This window comes from Paramormyrops kingsleyae, chromosome 23 (genome assembly GCF_048594095.1).
Source record: "Paramormyrops kingsleyae isolate MSU_618 chromosome 23, PKINGS_0.4, whole genome shotgun sequence".
Lineage (NCBI taxonomy): Eukaryota > Metazoa > Chordata > Actinopteri > Osteoglossiformes > Mormyridae > Paramormyrops > Paramormyrops kingsleyae.
In genome coordinates, this window is record NC_132819.1 from 13,335,041 (window position 1) to 13,349,365 (window position 14,325).

The 14,325-nt window shown below is 43.7% G+C and overlaps 1 protein-coding gene across 1 annotated transcript; it reads right to left on the reverse strand.

The window, feature by feature from the left end:
• Positions 1 to 368: 368 nt before the first annotated feature.
• kcng2 (potassium voltage-gated channel, subfamily G, member 2) lies at positions 369 to 13,555 on the reverse strand. Its single transcript, XM_023811801.2, has 3 exons — positions 12,982 to 13,555; positions 6,869 to 7,722; positions 369 to 1,628 (listed from the first exon to the last, which is right to left on the reverse strand). Exons 2-3 carry the CDS (start codon positions 7,625 to 7,627, stop codon positions 804 to 806), a joined length of 1,584 nt encoding a protein of 527 aa, XP_023667569.1. The 5' UTR covers positions 7,628 to 7,722; positions 12,982 to 13,555; the 3' UTR covers positions 369 to 803.
• Positions 13,556 to 14,325: the final 770 nt, after the last annotated feature.

Here is a 14,325-nt window from a genome sequence, read left to right on the forward strand (position 1 = left end):
CAGATTATATCTGACTTTGTTACGGAGCTGTATTCGTCCCATGGGCCTGCTGAAAGTAAGATCCATGTTACACAGTTTCCCTGCAAAGTCATGAGGTTGTTACTCCAGCGTCCTGCAGTCTGCTGCCAGCGCGGTCTAGGTTCTGTCTAAATCTATCACTGTAGCGTTCCCTGCTCCAAGATCATCTCAGCAAAAGGCTCTTGTGCTTGATATTAATGGCAAATATTATGACTATTCCTCCGCATGGAAATGGAACCCTTTATGTAGCTAATAAAGAATATCTAATTAATGGCAATGAATTTAGGCTACCGTCCGTGTGCTCGGATGTTCAGCTGAGCTGTGCCGCCGCTGGGGAATATTAAACAGGGTTTCGGTGTCAAATAAAGTTTTAATCTGCACACAGTATGACTTAAAAAGACAGAGCAATGACATTTTGTAAAATGAGCTGATCCTGAGTCTACTGCATCTAAATCATTCAGCAAGTATAAATGCTTCATTTATATACATTAGCTTATTATTGCAGAATATTATACAACTTTTTAGTAAAACTTTTGTTTTTACATTATGGGTTGAGTTTCAAGCTGCTGTTTTGTAAAGAGGATTAAAATTCTTTAAAAAAAAAAAAAAATCAAACCCACAACAACTTCTAATAGTTGTCTATACTGAGCAGCCAATGTACCCTTGGGGAGGGGGGTGGTACCAGTCCTTCCTTCATTTCACATCCACCTTCACCTCATTTCTGAACCCTCAGGCTGTCTGATATCCCCTGAGCATGTCCACCACTGGCCACAGGAGGGCGTTTGTTAGGCGTTTGATGACTTCCTGTTTTCCACAGCTCTCTGAGCCGCCGCGACCGTGGACTTCCTGTGTGCTGCGGCCTCCATCATGGAGGGGAAGGAGCTGTCCGTCTCCTGCGAGTCCTCGCTGTTCTGCGACTTGGTGCTGTCGTGGGAGTCCGGCTTCTGCCGGGATGCCCTGCTCTGCTCCTCCTTCAGCTCCAGGTAGGAGCGCGAGAAGGTGTGGAAGATGGAGGTGACGGGAAAGGCCATGAGCAGGATGCCGCTCAGGATGCTGCTGAGCGCCACCACCTGGCCGGGGATGCTGCGCGGCACCATGTCCCCGTAGCCCACCGTCGTCATGGAGATGACGGCCCACCAATAGCTGCCCGGGATGCTGGTGAACTCCTGCTTGGCGCCCATCTCGCTCTCGGCCAAGAAGACCAGAGGTGAGAAGAGCGCCATGGCCACGCAGAGGAAGAGCAGCAGCAGGCCGAACTCGCGGGTACAGCGGCGCACCGTCAAGCCCAGCGTCTGCAGGCCCAGCGAGTGACGAGCCAGCCGCATGACGTAGAAGATGCGCAGGGCCCGCAGCACCCGCAGCACAAGGCCCACCTTCTCTAGGTAGTTGTTCCCCGAGCCGGCGGGCCTCTCGCCTGCCGACAGCGAGTCCACGATGAGCGTGATATAGTAGGGCACGATGGCCACCACGTCGATGATGTTGAGCGGCGTCCGCAAGAAGAGGCACTTCCTCTGCGTCTGGATGAAGCGCAGCAGGAATTCCAGGGAGAACCAGGCCACGCACACCGTCTCCAGCACGAAGATGTTGCGACACCGCTGGGAGCACTCGCCCTGGTGGGGGGGGGCACAGAGCGCACAGTGAGCCACTCCCCTGAGCCGGGGGTACGGCCCCCCGCCCTCCACACCCCGCAATGTCTCAAATCATATCAGACTCTGTGTTTCAATAGTCCTTCCATACTTAATATCAATATTTACTTGCTTGAAGTAGTAAGAAGAGTAAAAGAATAATTCTGTCTGGCCAATAAAAAAAAACCTGTAAGTTAGCCAGTCTGTGGAAATATCCTTCAGACCGATTTTAATTCCCCCTAAATTTTATGGCCGCAGTTATTCTTGAATTTCATTAAGTTAAGTACGTTCCGGTGGCTGCAAATTTGCAAATTCCCTCATTAATTTTTGTCACCCTACCATATCTCAAACGTCACTGTGTAATTAATCTTTGATTGCAGTAAAGTGGCTTGCAAACATTTGAGGGTGTAATTACCAGTGATTATTCCTTGTTCTCCTAAGGACCAGGGCTGCCCATTTTTGGTGCCTGTCTGCCAGACATGCTGGCCTTCTGGCGCCGATCAAATGCTGGGCTTTGAAATCCGATTTATTTGTCTGGAAAAACATCTGAGCTTTTCCACATTTTATCCAGTATCAGCTGTTCTATAGATGTCTTTTAATTTATGAGGATTTAGATGGATTTTTTTAACCAAAAAAAAACTCATCTGCGCTCTCCAATAGAGGCTAAAACTTAATACTATGGAAGGAAGAGTTTTTAAGTGTCATATTTCTGGCCGGATTTGCTTGAGGAATACAGAGTAATGGGATGGGAAGTCAGAATTCGGAATGTCAGATTAGAGACAGATATCCAGGTTTAAGAGGAACTTCTTACATTAATTCCTACAGCAAAACCCAAGGGGATCCTACATGCAAACACTTTAGCCGTCAAAGTAAAAGTTAAATGGAATTTTTGCATAATTGGCACCATGGGACACGAAAGATCCAGGCTTCTGTTTGATCTGGATTGTAAAAGGCTAGAAGGTCATGCTACTCTGTTTTGTTTTTCTATGTTGTTTCCCTCCAAAATATGTTCCCCTGCAGCTACACAAGCATTGCTTATTTGATCAATGTTGACCTCTCATCTGTTAATAATGAAGTCTCCTCTCTTCACAGGTTTAAAACCCCAAGTGTTCAATAATACCTGAAACATTGATAAGTCACCACACAGTTGCCAAGTTTTGTAGTCAGAACTACAGTGTTAAATTAGTATCTGACTGGTATGTTTGGAGATATGAGAGATACATCAAGGACAGCAATTCAGTTTCAGTTTTTATCTCAATTTGTTTACATTTTCTGGTTCAGTCTAAAGGTCTGAATTTGACAAGAACTGTCATGCTGGAAACCTGAGAGAACGAGGGATTTAATCATCTGACGAGGTAAAGTTGATTAACAGCAGCTAAAACCTAACCCTACCAAGGAGGCAGGAGTAATTAACGAATTAGTCGATTTAACGGGCATTAAACAGGGCTTCCACAGCCCCATTTAAATGCCCTCAAATGATGGCCAAAGCAGCTTGCAGATTATTTTTTTAAGATGTTCATGCTTGTGGGAGCTGGTTGTGAAGGTAATTCAATCAGCAGACCGTTCACATGTAGGCTTTCATTCAGATTTCCACCCTGAAATAAAATAAGGAATTCATCATTAATCCCTTTCATATGCACTCCAGCCTAATCTCATTAGGGTGTTATGATTCTATTCTGTTACTTGGTAGTTGGGCTTCATGCCATTGAATAGACTGACTGGCTGATTGCATCGACATTCTGACCCATCTCTGCCCCGTTCCTGATGCCATTTGGGAATGGGCGATTGTGTCCCACCATTGGCGCCCCTACAGAAACACGCGCTTGATCACCACAAACTCCCCGACTAGCTGAGCTCACACGATCACCATTTCTCGAATACTGGAGAAAGTTTCGAGTAGATTTCATTTACCAAACGTGTATGTCTCCACATCTCTTATCTCGGTATGAGCTGTAATAATCAAATAGATCATGGAATGGGAAGCTTATCTTACTGGTATTCAGACGGAGGAGAGCTGCAAGGCTGGAAGACTTTTCCCTCGCTGGTGAAAGTTATTAAAGCTAAACACTGTTTAGGGTGAAATCTGCTAGGGATAGCAGGCAGGCCGCAACCAATGCGTGTATGAAAATATGTACCTTTCAAACATTTCAGTTGTCAACAATAAAGTTATTTACAGGCAGTACTCAATTTATGAACGAATCTGTCTATAAATCGGATTTATAGGTATGTCGGAAACATAATAATACGGTACATTATTATGATTATTATACGACAATAATAAAAGTAACTACATACGGCATTCTACTGTAGGCCGAGTGCAGTGTTTTCACGAGCGTCACCAAGTAGCGCAAGTTTGTTATTACGAACTATTTAGCCCGCATTTTTTATATGACAGGCTTTATGGCAGTTCGTTCGTAAGTACAAGTTGTTCACAAGTCAGATGTTCTTAACCCGAGGACTGACTGTCCTGAAATGAGTTGTCAATGATGAAATTATTAAAAGTGTTTTAAACTGCTGCTCTGAAAGTATAATCCAGGAGGGATGGTCTTTGACAGCGATTCGAGAGGGCCGCTGTGACCGGCGCTGGTCAGGAGGATTCAGAGGAGAGCAGAACAAAGCTAAGCGCCTGAGGCTGTCCTAGCGGGAGGTAGCGGAAACCGCCAGGTCAGCTGGCCTCTGGCAGATCAAGGTGCCTGGCAGCACCCGTGAGATTGGAGGTGATGCCTATCCTGCTGTCTGCCGTGCAGCTCTGGGCTCTGGGAGACGCTCAAACTGCTCACCCCCGACACTCCAGTACTGGCTTCTGTCACTTTTCCCATTTCAGCTGAAGGTTATTCCCAGTGCAGCATTCAGAGTACAGTTGTGTCAGAGTGAAACTTCCATACCAAAAATATACTTCAGAAAGTTTGAGGACAGGGTACTTTCGAGTCGATTCATTACCCGATTTGGCATCAAATTCACAGTACATATTAGGGTCTTTAATGCTAACTGTTATTTCTGTCAAGGAATTCTGTCTTTAGAAAACATTTCCAAAAGTCACCCAATACCCTCCCTGCTTAGTTTTTTCCTAGTGAAAGTTACTTTTCCTGCTGGCTTTGTGGAATGACATACAGCAAGGCTATGATCTCCACATGGCCAAACAGAGGGTGAATCTCAATACCAAGAATTCAAAGACCATACTTGTGGTCTTGGCAAGACCGGTCTTGCAAGCTTGAAGAACAAACTTGGGGTGCAATGAATCATGGGATTGGTCTCGTTCGGCGAGGATACAACCAATGTATCCTTGGCATTTGGGGAGGAGCAAGACCAACATCCAGGGATTTTTACCTTCCTCAGTACCTGTTTTCTTAGTATTTGAACTGTTCTTCGGCAATGGAAGACGACGTAAAACGGGTACGCGAGATCACAAGTACAGACAAGTACACATACTGAGATTCAGCCAGAATGTCTTGTAAGGTTCCATATGGTACAGTCTGCCCAGTCTGCTTCCTCCTTTCACTGGTTCCCGTGTCCCTCAAGACTGATTTGAAAGCAATCAAACTCCTTGTTATCATCCTAATAGACTGACAGGGCCTCTTTCTGGCTGACTGGCTTCTCTGTAGAAGCTCCCTGAACTGCTGCCCTTTGTGTGTAAAATCCTTTCAGGGGTGTGTCTGCCTTAAGCCGCCCGCATTTACCCTCCACGCTCCCAGCTTGCTGCGGCTTGTACTGCGACCCAGGCCAGGCAAAGGCTCAGCTTCCTGGGGAATTTTGAGGTTTTTGGGGTTTTTTTTTTTACTGGATGCTAATTCAGTTCCATGGCAAGGAACAGATGATGTCATCTTAAGCTTACACACAGAACTGCTTACTGTGGCAAGAACGAGCAGAAATGTCCCGTGTTTTCCCTTGTCAGTGGGAATCCTCTGGGATAATTAACAGTTGTATGAATTGTCAAACTTAGTTTATGGGATTAGCATCCCTTGGATGGGAGTATAACTGACACTGAAACTGAGAAAATTACCTGTTCTGAATCACTTTAGTATGACTCACACTGTATAGAGACAACAATAAGTCATTTTGTATAAAAAAAGGGTGATTAAAACCTCACAAAGCCGTGTAAAACTTCATATATTTTTCCCTTCCAAAAGCAATTTAAAGATAAATTTCATATGGAGGGGAAATTTGTTTCTTAAAGAAAGCCTAAGTTCCCCCTCTGATTTGGGTCTCTTTTGAGAATAAAAGGCTCATTCATGTTGCAGTGTTGTACATGTGAGTTTGATTGTGTTCAGACTGCTTTTTTCATTCCGCTCTTTACTGCCATTTTTCCAAAGCTTCATCGGGGTGTTTAGTGCAGAGTTTGTTTGACACTCAACACGAGCAAGAAATAAATTTCTGTTATAATGTCAAATGATTTGGGTGCGTAGAGAGTTAGTTCTGTAGCTAATACTACAGTCATTCAGTACTGAAAATGGTTATCTTGGACGCACTATCTACTATTAAGGAAAGGGTTGTAAAGTTTGACCCTACAGAATTGGGCATGAATGGAACAATGTATGGTAACAGTCATTAATCGAGTCAAATAAACTGGAGTCAAATAAAACAAGGATCTGAATGTTATGGACATCAAGGTGAATTTATTAATAATAATAATAATAATAGAAGATTTTTATGTGGAAATTCTCCCCCAACTTGCTTTCTGTAGGTGAGAGCAAGCTGGCCGTAAACTACATGCTAGATCTAAATGCCTGTCACTCATGTTAAGGCGACAGATCTTAACACTCCAGCATTTCTGGCTGACAGTGAGTTCTTTCAGCTGTAATGAAGTAGACACAAACCAGACTGAATGTTTTTCTGATTTATTTTTTCTCCGTGATCAAAGTAAAACAGAATTTTTTAAACTCATATCCACCTTGCGTAAAATTGATTTAAACGCCACCTGGCATCTCAGGATCTGCATGGCGAATCAAATGCACTCCCTACACGACTGGGACTCCCTGCACGACTGGGACTCCCTACACGACTGGGACTCCCTGCACATTGCCATATGCCAATTTGGAGAAGGTGAGGCCAAAAGAGTGACATAACACTCTCATTTAAAGTTATAGTGATCATCAGCTAACGGACTAAGGAAACTATTGTTAACATAGGTCACTACTATTTCGGCGAATTAGCGTAATGGTTCCTGCCATGGAAGAGACCGTTAGGAAATGTAAGTGGACGGAACCACGACGTCTCCGAGGACTCACCCTCTCCTCCTGGGCCCGCAGGTCGGGCATGGTGCTTATGCAGAGCGTGACCGCCGTGATGGCCACGAAGACGACCGAAAGGCAGGCGAAGATCTTCCCGGGCAGCCCAGACTGCGGGTTCTCCACCATGTCCCTCAGCCTATGCATGCAGCCCGCCGTGCGACCCTCGTCCACATGGGGACAGGGTGCGGCCTCCTCGCTGGGTGGCGTAGCCTGCCCTCCATCCTGCCTTTGGGCCTCCCGCTCCTCCTCCTGCCTCTGGCGGAGCTTGCGCAGGCAGCACCACTCCAGGCTGGCCTCCTCCACCCCCCAGTAGAGCAACTCCTCCTGGAAGGACAGGGCGCAGACCTCACGCAGGAGGCGCAGTTTGCCCGCTGCCAGGAAGGTGACGATGGCGCGGAAGGCACTCGGGTTGCGGTCGAAGAAGAACTCGTTGCAGCTGATGTCGTAGTCGTCACACACGTTCATGATCTCCTCGTGGTTGTTGCAGCTCCTCAGCTTGCCGAGCCGGGTGAGCGGGAATTCCTCCAGGGTGGTCCAGGGGATGCGGTACTTGATACCGCCTACGTTGATGACGGCGGCGCCCCCATAGTCCTCCTCCGGGTGGTACGCATCCTCCTTCTGCCTCAGCAAGCTGGCTCTCTTGTAGAAGACGCCTTTGTTGGTGGTTATCTCGTGCACGTTCTCCAGGGGGTTCACGTGGAAGGTGGAGAACTGGCGCTCCGCACTGCCGGCAAGAAGGGCCACTTCCTGATACATGGCCCGAACTTCCTGCCTCTCGGCGTCAGGGCACAGAGGTCTTATTGGTCGATGGTGAGGAGGGAGGGGCTCCTTTTCCACACGAGTCCTCTTACCTGAGAGCGACACATCAGGAGCATTCGTCATCATGCCTGAACTTCCTTCAGCATCCCTCCTAATTTAACTTGGACACCAGGCAGAGTTAAATAGAGCCTGACAAAACGTCTATCGAGCCCGAGCATCCTACCGCAAGGAGGGATACCTACCCAGGTGCGCACATCTCTATTTGTATGCTAATGTACTCTGCTGATAACTGCTTGTCTGGTTTTAACTGCTCTACCTCTGATATATAGATGTGTTTAGAACTGTCAGATCGGGTTCATCAAAAACCACTTAAAATGAACTTCTACAGAATCCCAGGGTGTAGATAATTAGCGTTAAATGGTGACCTCAGCCTCTGCGCCTCTCTCTCTCTCGCATAACCAAACCTCCAAATGAAATTATTCCATTTAAAGCTTTTTTTTTATTCAGAGCTGTAGCAGAGTTTGCGTACCAAGAGCCTTACGTAGCACAGGCATGCTAGTGGTTTTCGCTAATGCTAGACAGAGACCAGATCTCACCATTAGGTCTTAAAGGGGAGCTGTTGTGCTTTTCTGGTTTTTCCCTTTCCTTTAGTGCGTCATATAGCTTTATGTGCATGTTATTAGTCTGTAAAGTCTTAAGGTCTCAAGTACACACCAAAGGGAGTAACTCTCGCCACAAAACTTATCTTATCTAATTTGCCTGAAACGCCTCGTTAGAATTCTAGCCCTATCTTCATCTGCCCTGATATGGTGAGGTCACCATGCCTCCCTGCAAAGATCTGTCAGCAGACTGCAAGACAGGGGTGGAACATATAGGGCAAGCTGACCAATTGGGCAAGCTGACCAGCCAGAGCACACTGGGCTCATGGGGGGGTTGGGGCTTCAAACTCCAACAGAGCGCTTCACACAGAGGGTGAATAGAGATGTACAGTAGGAGAAAAATCATTTTTGGAACATTGAAGCATGACCCCAAAAAGAGTGAAAATGAGCACAAGTCCCCTTTAAACTCAGGCTTTAAACTCAGGCTTTTACAGCAGAAACCTTCCCTCCGATTCTCCTTTGATTATTATTACTTTAACCTTCATTAGATTTACCAGTTGCTGAAAATGTCAAGCGGGATATAATGGGACACGACAGAAAACTGTCCCAAAGTCGACGGGTAATTCCGCATAGGTCATGACTGACTGCCAAAGTGATGCATTTCACTGATAAATGGTTCATGCAGGAGGTCAGTCATGTTGGCCACTGTAAAGCTACAGGCAAAGCAACAGGGTAAAATCAAACAGGAAATGAATCGGATGGCTGAAACAGTATGGCTGCCATCTGGCTTGGCCAGGAGGGGGGTCAACCGATTTCACCACTTTAAGTGTCAAATTGGGCACAAGAGCTGTGAAAACGAGCTCTGCACCGAATCCGTCGATTTTTACCATTCTCTGGATATCGCTTTCCGCTCTGCTAACGAGGCTATTCTATGATTACCCAGGTTACGACCAGGGTATGATTCGTGATTCACCTTGGGCTGCTTTGTATAAAATCACCCAAAAACTAATGCAGCAGGGTTAATGGCTTTTGATGATAGGCTAACGATGAACGGGGGTATGCAGTCTGCAAATTCAGGTGAGTAGTTTGACTCTGAATGCAATTTACTGCTGTGACACTGAGACGGTGGGAAAAATGACTGTTTTTGCCTTAAGCCTATTTTGCATGCATGGCAGAATAATTGCAAAAGAGTGTCTAAAACAAACACTTTCTGACATTAGACATCAGTACAATAAACTAACAGTTAAACACCATTAAACGCCAAACCTTGGCTCTGTAATGCCCTTTTGCTCATATAGCCTATTCAAAGTGACAGCAAAACATGCGATGAAGCGCTTGTTTTTCTTTCTGGAGAATATAGTGTCTTCCCATTGGACACTGACATGTTATGACAGCGCGCTTCAGACGACGGGAGCGATTAATTTGAGCTAATTTGGAAAACTGACAGACGCGCTTCTACTTCAGCCATCCGCAATTTGCGCTAAGACAGCGCCCCCCTGCAAACATTACATTTCAAAGGACTTCTTGGGTTCACCTGCTACAGCAGAACTATAATAGCTGTGCTGTTGATTCTTGTTTTATTTTTTATTTTTTTCTTTGCAGTTGGTGAATAATAGTGTTAAGGGCCTGTCTTAAATCAATTAGAGAATGCGTAAAGAAATAGGAAAATAACTGGGGGGTGGGAGGTAATCAGTTTTATCAACATATTTATAGAAATGTGCGCTTAACAGAAAGGCTTTCCTTTTTCTCTTTCAAAAGGGCTATTAACGCTGAGAATATTAATGACTGCCTCATTTGTGCTTGGTGCCCAATTTGTATGGAAAACATAGCTGTTGTCATTAGTGCACTCATAACGATGAGCTACGAGGGAAAAAAAAATCAGCTTAATGGTTCTCGGCTGGTCTGGTCGAAGCTTCATTATACAACTTTTTGTGTTTTCCGAGGCGTCGCCACTATTACAGCGTCCTGGATAGGCAGCTATGGAAGGCGGTGGGTGTATGATCGCCATTTCACTCTTGTTGGGTTAATACTGTATTATCTTATTGATAGAAATTCACCTAGATGCAGCTATAGACCATATAAACCCAATGTAATAAACATATTTAAATAAAGATATTTAAATCAATCCAGAGAGAACTTTAAGTTTAACGTCTTTCATCTGAGGTTTAACACAATAAATTGAATGGCATAGTACATCGAGTTACGCATGATCGAGTAACGTCCGATCGCATTTATGTTCGACGTCCTTAGTAAAAATAATATATATGGATCGAGAGACGTCTGGAAGCGACATTGTAGGACGTGATCGGGTGTGTCGCTTAATGTAACAGGTGCAGGAGAATAGGCAGCGCTGCCAGAGGTATAATGACCATCCATATCTAAGCTGTAATACAGTATGTATACAGTAATGCATAGACCTATGTGATGGGCAGATACATCATTACACCATCATTACACGGTGGCCCCCGTCCCAAATGCAAACGCAAGTCGATGCAAGTCCTACACTCACGGGCGTCGTAGCCTTAAGGATGCCCTGGCAAATTCAGGGGGGGCGTCCTGCGTTAAATTGTGCGTGGGGGGGCGACATTTTGTCGGGGGCCCCAGAATTTCTACCTGCGCCCCTGCCTACACGTATTCTTCAGATAAAGGCTTCATATTCAAAACATTTATAATTCTGTCTTCTGTATAATATAATTTCAAGTGGAGTTTTATGAGTAGGCTATTCCATGAAGGGAAGTCTCTTTAAACGGAGATAAAAAGGAAGGAAACTTTATTTTAAAAGTTACAGAGCAGTGGTTGATTAAAGCCATTTTAAAATAACTATACCGATAAGTGATTATGACAGTGATGAAGGAGGTTTAGTTTTTGAAATGTAACATTAGACAAACGCAGACTCCCTTTTGCCCAAAGACATAAATCTGAAATCTGCTGTTCGCAAAATATTAAACTATGCCTATGCCTAATCCCCAGAGCTACACAAAAATGAATGTTTTTAAGTTAGTAAACGTAACACTTACTGGATGTGATTTTTTCATATCCAACTTTGTGACCAGAGAATGAGGAAAAATCAATAGAAGTCTAAGATTTTGTAACCGTGTAGGGGCACTTTCCTCACAGCCTATTAATAATATTTTGTTGTTATAAGACATTGGTGTCCTTGGTCGTTTCAAAGGGGGAGTTATATAAATGTAAAATATAAATGGCAATGCTTACAGAGCCCAGTTAGAAAAGATCTCCGAGTCTTAAATCCTCGGAGGACATCGCTACGACAAATAGGTGTTCTCTATGCAGCGCGTTATATAACCATTCATTTTATTTTCAGCCTTTGAGGTATTGAGCTGCTGTTTACAGCTAGCTGTCCGTGTGCTTAGGAAAGTATAAGAGATGTGCCTCATTAATCTGCCTCCAACAGCGGTTGGTTTGTCTCACTGTCATTGACATCTTGAACTCTAAAAGGGCATTTAGTCCGCACCTCTGCGGCTTGTTCCAATGTCTCCTTTCATCACGATCATTACAGTCGCAGAGGCTGAAAGGGATCGACTGTTTAATTAGTAGCTTCTAAAATTTACCATTTTAGAACTGATCGCGTTTTACGTAAAACTGAATAATGGATATGAAGCGAGGATTACAGAATAGTCCATCTTTTCAGCCTGAACTCAAAGCTCATGTTGTCAGAGCCCTCTGCAATGAAGGCATTTTAGAGGCGAACGATACCATATTATTGGCAAATATATGGGTTTTCTTCTTTGTGTCGCGTTTACTTAATGATCGGACAGAGCTATGTACGAGTTTTGCATTATTAAACTACTATGCATCAGTATATGTCAGTTTTAAAAACCAAACACTGTGGATCGAGGTTTACCTGATTACTGAAACACCCCGGACGCCTGAAGCAAAGCAATTTCGTACGTACTGGGGACTAAAACATGCAATAATCTTAACAGGACGTCTTTATCTAGTCCCATTCCCCCACGTTGCTATTAAAAAAAACACGACCGTCCAAAAAGTTTGCTGCCCAAACACGCTGCAGAAATAAAAGATGGATCACATTTGGGGCGCCGTTGACAGACACGTACTCGGTATCTGTCGGTATCAATCAGTACTAATCAGTGCCGGTTTAATCAATTACCTACAATGGACAGTCTGTAGTTATTTGATATGAACCCCCTTTTGAAAATGTAACCACGGTTTTGCTCGTTAATTTAATTAAGCGCCATCGTCAGTTTTTGAACCAGTAAGCTAGAATCAGGCATGTAAATACAGCCTCTGATCCAACTCTGATCCAATCGCATAGCTGCTTTAATAAAATCTTTATGTTTTAATTTATAAAAATCAAAGACATCTCAGTATTGCTTGACAGACGTCGCTCGATTGAAATATATAAATGTGTGGTTATTCTTATTTTAATGAAATAATTGCTTGCATATCTACTAACTATGTTTAAATACGTGTAGCATAAGTTCTTTATATAAAGACGATAACCCAAAAGTAATTCTGTCATTTAAGCACGTGAAGATACAGGCACAGCATAAAGTCATGTAATGGTAAAACACACATTTATTTAAAGCGTGAAATCGTCCTTTTCACAGCCGCTTTTCAATATCAGACGAAAAGTAACATATTACACGTTACTTTGAGAGTGTTTCACAAAGTTAATAATAAACAGCGCGAATGCACTCGTGATGCTGCCGCACATACTATAGCAAACCCAGTATTGCCTGAGATATATATTTAAGAGGAAAAGCATCTCACCTGCTTTGGATGGTTTGTGTCCATCGGATCATAAATTCCTCACATGTCAGTAAGAATAATCGCGTTTTTTTTTCTCGAATCTCCCGTCTCTCGTCTTTTCCTCTTTATGTCCGCTGCCTCTTCAGCCGCGTTTTCCAGGTGTTTTCAAACCCAGGTAGAGTCACGTGTTTTTTTTTCCCAGAGCGTAAGGATTGGCGTTCATAGCTCTTTAATGACTGTAAAATGCAATGTAATGTAATTTTTGCCTAAGATCGCCAATGCATGATGTAAATGTGGACGTATAGGCAAACGCAAATACAGATCTGTTATAAACGGGTGTACATATGCATGCAGATTCTTTAAGTCAATTAGATGGGCAAAGATAAAATAATGACTCAGGGCTACTCTCTCTATGGGAGCTGCCATGTCATCGTTGCCACAGAAGTCTGCCGGCGTCGCCCCGTGCTTCGTCCTGATCCCCCTTCGCGAAGAGGGTAGGGAAGGAGAGGCGAAAAAACGGAGGAGAGAGAAAGAGTGGAAATGCAGAAAAAGGAGAGACTCGCAACTCAGCAGCGCTTTCTTTCTCGCATTAAAATATAGTTTTGTTAGTACTCCAGCTGGCAGCGAACAGGTGATGGAAAGTACACCGTGGGATTAGACAGCCCACAGCACAAACGCTTTAATATCCTTCATTACACTGCAATAAAGTTGACTGTTGCAAACTCGACCTTTGTGCATATACTACTTTGCTTAATTTGATGTTTGGTTTAAGATAGGTGTATATTTATCTTATTAATGAAAAAATATATTTAAAAAAAAAAAAAGCAGTAACCTTCCATAATAAGAGGTGACGTTAAGCAATATAGAGGCCTAATATGACAAAGTCAACTGCAAGTTATTGATTCAACGATTTGCATAAATCATGATGACAGATTCATTTTTGAACCAAACACACAAAATGAGGGTATTCCATACAAGTGGAAAAACCCTGAACTGCGAACTTGGACGTATCTAATTTAGTATCCCAAATGGAAATGTGTTCAAGAATCCGCATAATTTACGAATAATACTCAGTCTATTGATGAAACACTGATGGATATTCAGTGGAAATGCATAGCACATAATTTGGTGGTATATTAATTGTTTCTTCTTTCCAGAGGAGCTTCTCTGGTCATATAAACATTTAATATGTAATTTGATATGTTAGCACTCCGCAACCCTGTATTAAATAAGCACGTGGAAGATGGATGGACGTATTGTGGGGAAACTGCAAGTTTGCAAGACTCAGCAATATGTCCTCTAAAACTACGACCCTAAAGCTCATGCAGTAAATCTTACGCCGGATAGATACATTCATAAATTCTG

What these genes read in the sequence shown, in the direction of transcription:
- kcng2 (XM_023811801.2), bottom strand. Translation starts at nt 7,627, where the DNA reads ATGTATCAGGAAGTGGCCCTTCTTGCCGGCAGTGCGGAGCGCCAGTTC. An exon ending in TGCGGGCCCAGGAGGAGAGG is followed by an intron (nt 1,629 to 6,868) that starts GTGAGTCCTCGG and finishes CCCCCCCACCAG; the next exon opens with GGCGAGTGCTCCCAGCGGTG.